A 3,183-nucleotide genomic window follows, 5' to 3' on the forward strand; every position below is an offset into this window, starting at 1 on the left:
AATATTTATAGAATTATTAGAATAATTTGGAAACAGCTACAACATGGACTCTTACTGGATGAAATTTATTTAAGTTACTAGACTTTTTTCATAAATTTTATATAAAACAAAATATGCACTGGTTTAAATGAGTTTTCACTTACCTTACAAACAGCTGTTAGTTTTGTACTATACTCTTGGAACCCAGCAAGAAAGATTAAATAAGTGACAGCTAAAGAAATGCACAAATTTACTAAAATCTTGGAAGCCATTAATTTCCATAGATTTCTGCATTAATAAAAAAAGAAAGAATAATATTACATTTAATTAATATAAACCTAAAAGAATTTGCTCAATGCACCAAAAGTTAATTACAACTGTGTGTATCGGTGATGATCATTCGAAATATAAATTATATGTGAAATATGTATTTAGAATTTGTATATATACATGGTGTATAATAGCTGTGTATAATAGTCTGTATGAGATATAAAACATTATGTTTATTGTTTATTGTGCTGACTGGGTAGGTTTTGTTGTTTATGATAGTAGTTCATAAAAAGAAAATAGAAATTGAAATACTTACTTTGAATAAACATGAATTGTTACAGTCAGAATGAGACAGACAAATGATATTCCGCAGCCAATGTTAGAAATAATAGACAAGAGTTCTTTATTTTTTACATCTCCTTCATTCTGGTAAACATCCTGCAATAGAAACAAACGACAACGTATTAGCTCCTCTTTTTCTTATCTTATTCCTTTCTTATATACTAGTCGATACTTATATAAATTATGAGTGTTCATATAGGCGGGAGCCATCTTCTATTACATGATACTTAATTCCAATATGAAGCATCGCTATCTTTATAATGTATGTAAGCGACGTCTGCGTTCAGGTACAATATACCATCAGCGTTTAAATCTTGAGTTCAAATTCACTGAAGGTATATCTTATTATATGTTATCAGTACAACTAATTCAATGAAACCATCCGTTAACTGAGGACTGACGTATGACGTGCAATATAAGATGAATAGTTACCTAGATATATTAAAAGTATGAAATTGGAATTATTTTGGTAATAAAAACAATAGAAACGAAAACAGTAATAAAGACAATTGAGTTGAGTCAGTAATATTCCTGAAAACACTGACAATGAAAGCAACAACATCCGTGACTTGATTATTTAATCTGCGTCATTGTGATGTCAGGTGATAGTAGAACCAGTATGGAGTGAACTAACATATTGGGTGAGTTCAAGTCTTCGCTTTGGCTAAAATATGTATAATATATAGGGCTATGTTTTTGTCATATATGGTTAATAGAAGTGTTTTAAAAACTGATAAATATTGGATACATGTGCATTATTGACACAAAGTTTCAGGTAAATGTGAGGAGGGATCTTGTAAGAGAATCATGAAGCGACCAATGATTTTAAAATCTAAGCTGCAAACATTTCTATTGTGCTATGGAGATCTATTGTATATTAAATATCTATTAGTTAGAATAACATTCTGATAATTTCAACGCAATAGATATTAAATCCAGGAGAGATGACTGTTTCTGTCCTTCACATCCGTGTTGGAAGAAATCTTACGCATTTTATTGAGGATGGTGACTTGGTGCCCCTAACGGACCCCATCGTGAGTTTAAACTAATAAACAGCAGCCGCAGCAGCAAGAACAACAGTGACTTATTACATAATATCACTGTCATATATCTACTAAAATATCCACCAACATGAAGTTTAATAGTTATTGAAATTATTTACCCATAGGCACAATTGCCAATTTACGGGCAATTAACAACATGTCATAATGTTACCAACCATTAGTATAGCAAAACTTGTAAGATGTTAATAGAAACACAATACTTTCTTCCCAGGTACATAGTTGGATATGTCACAGCCTTTTGTCGACCAATGTTCAGAGGATTTATCCCAATAGACACATTGTGGATTGGTGGCATTCTGGAAAAAATTTAAATTCTGATATTTTAATCAAATAATTAAAATACATATAATGAATCTTTACTAAACTATGTTTATAAATGTTTAATTATTATTGACACTGTGAACGTATATATCTATGTATATTCTCCTAATTTATACTGCATCACCATAACAATGAAAGAAGCGATTAGTTCTAGAAATGTTTAATGAACAATTAAATGTCATGATGTTCACAGCTGTAATGTGTTTTATAATAGGTCTACAGGGTCAAGCATGGCATGAAGGTAAACAACAAGCACAAGATAAAGAACAGCAACAACAACAATAACAACGGTCAACGAAATCTCAAAGAAATTAACTAAATTCAAAATACACAGCGGCAATCAAGGAAAGCAATATACATATTAAACCAATATACTGGCGATACTAAAATACAACACAAATAACTGAAAACATGTCCATGACACACATTATAAAGATACAGTTATAATTGTCACTTGCAACAGCTAAAACAACAACAACTACTGCTACAACTACTACTGCTACAACTACTATTGCTACAACTACTACTGCTACAACTACTATTGCTACAACTACTACTTCTACTATTTGTAACGCCGTGGTTCATGTCTATTTCAGGTGGAATGAAGTATTACCTTGAAATGAAAAGAAACAGCAAGAACAACAACAGTTATAATAAATAGATAGTTATTACCGGAACTATTACATGGAATGATATTTTAATTGGTTCATCAAGATTGGTAACTGGTTCGTGAACGTTAAGAATATTTACAGCAATAATATGGCTGTTAATTTTAGGATTTGTTTTGGTACTGGACATTTTCATTACCTATAAAGAGAAATCGTTAAATGAATTAATTTGATTCATAGAAGTGTTTATCACTACCATGTTAAAGCATGAAACCAGCTTTGTTGTCCTTAGACATAATTGCTTCAGTCAGTACAACAACTCAGCACAATATATATTAGATGGAAATTCACAGCTGAGGGTTGTCCTTGCTTTAAGAAATGGATAATTTGGTTTTACATCCAAATTGTTAGCAATAACAGTTGCTGGTATGACTGTCTACTTAAGAAAGTCTCTTGGTTATCAACGTCTCCTGTGTTCAAAATCCTTAGATATTCACCTTGGGACAAGTGATTTCGACAACAGCTTCTGGTTGACAAGAATATTGTGAGAGGAATTTGGTGGCTGAAACTGTTGAAGGGCACGCTTGTGAATATATATA

At 31.4% G+C, this 3,183-nt stretch overlaps 2 protein-coding genes across 2 annotated transcripts in view; both read right to left on the reverse strand.

Moving 5' to 3' along the window:
* Positions 1–3,183, reverse strand: part of LOC106873848 (uncharacterized) — a 29,731-nt gene that overhangs the window by 13,044 nt on the left and 13,504 nt on the right. The window lies entirely within an intron of this gene.
* The window catches only part of LOC106877980 (adhesion G-protein coupled receptor G6), a 6,498-nt gene continuing 3,463 nt past the window's right edge, over positions 149–3,183 (reverse strand). The window contains exons 3-6 of the mRNA XM_014927055.2: positions 2,649–2,783; positions 1,811–1,951; positions 566–687; positions 149–267 (exon numbers count right to left, since the gene is read on the reverse strand). Coding sequence (XP_014782541.1) covers positions 1,838–1,951; positions 2,649–2,783 — 249 coding nt within the window. The 3' untranslated portion in view covers positions 149–267; positions 566–687; positions 1,811–1,837. The remainder of the gene's footprint in view (positions 268–565; positions 688–1,810; positions 1,952–2,648; positions 2,784–3,183) is intronic.

The sequence above is a fragment of the Octopus bimaculoides genome, chromosome 29 (genome assembly GCF_001194135.2).
Source record: "Octopus bimaculoides isolate UCB-OBI-ISO-001 chromosome 29, ASM119413v2, whole genome shotgun sequence".
Classification (NCBI taxonomy): Eukaryota; Metazoa; Mollusca; class Cephalopoda; order Octopoda; family Octopodidae; genus Octopus; species Octopus bimaculoides.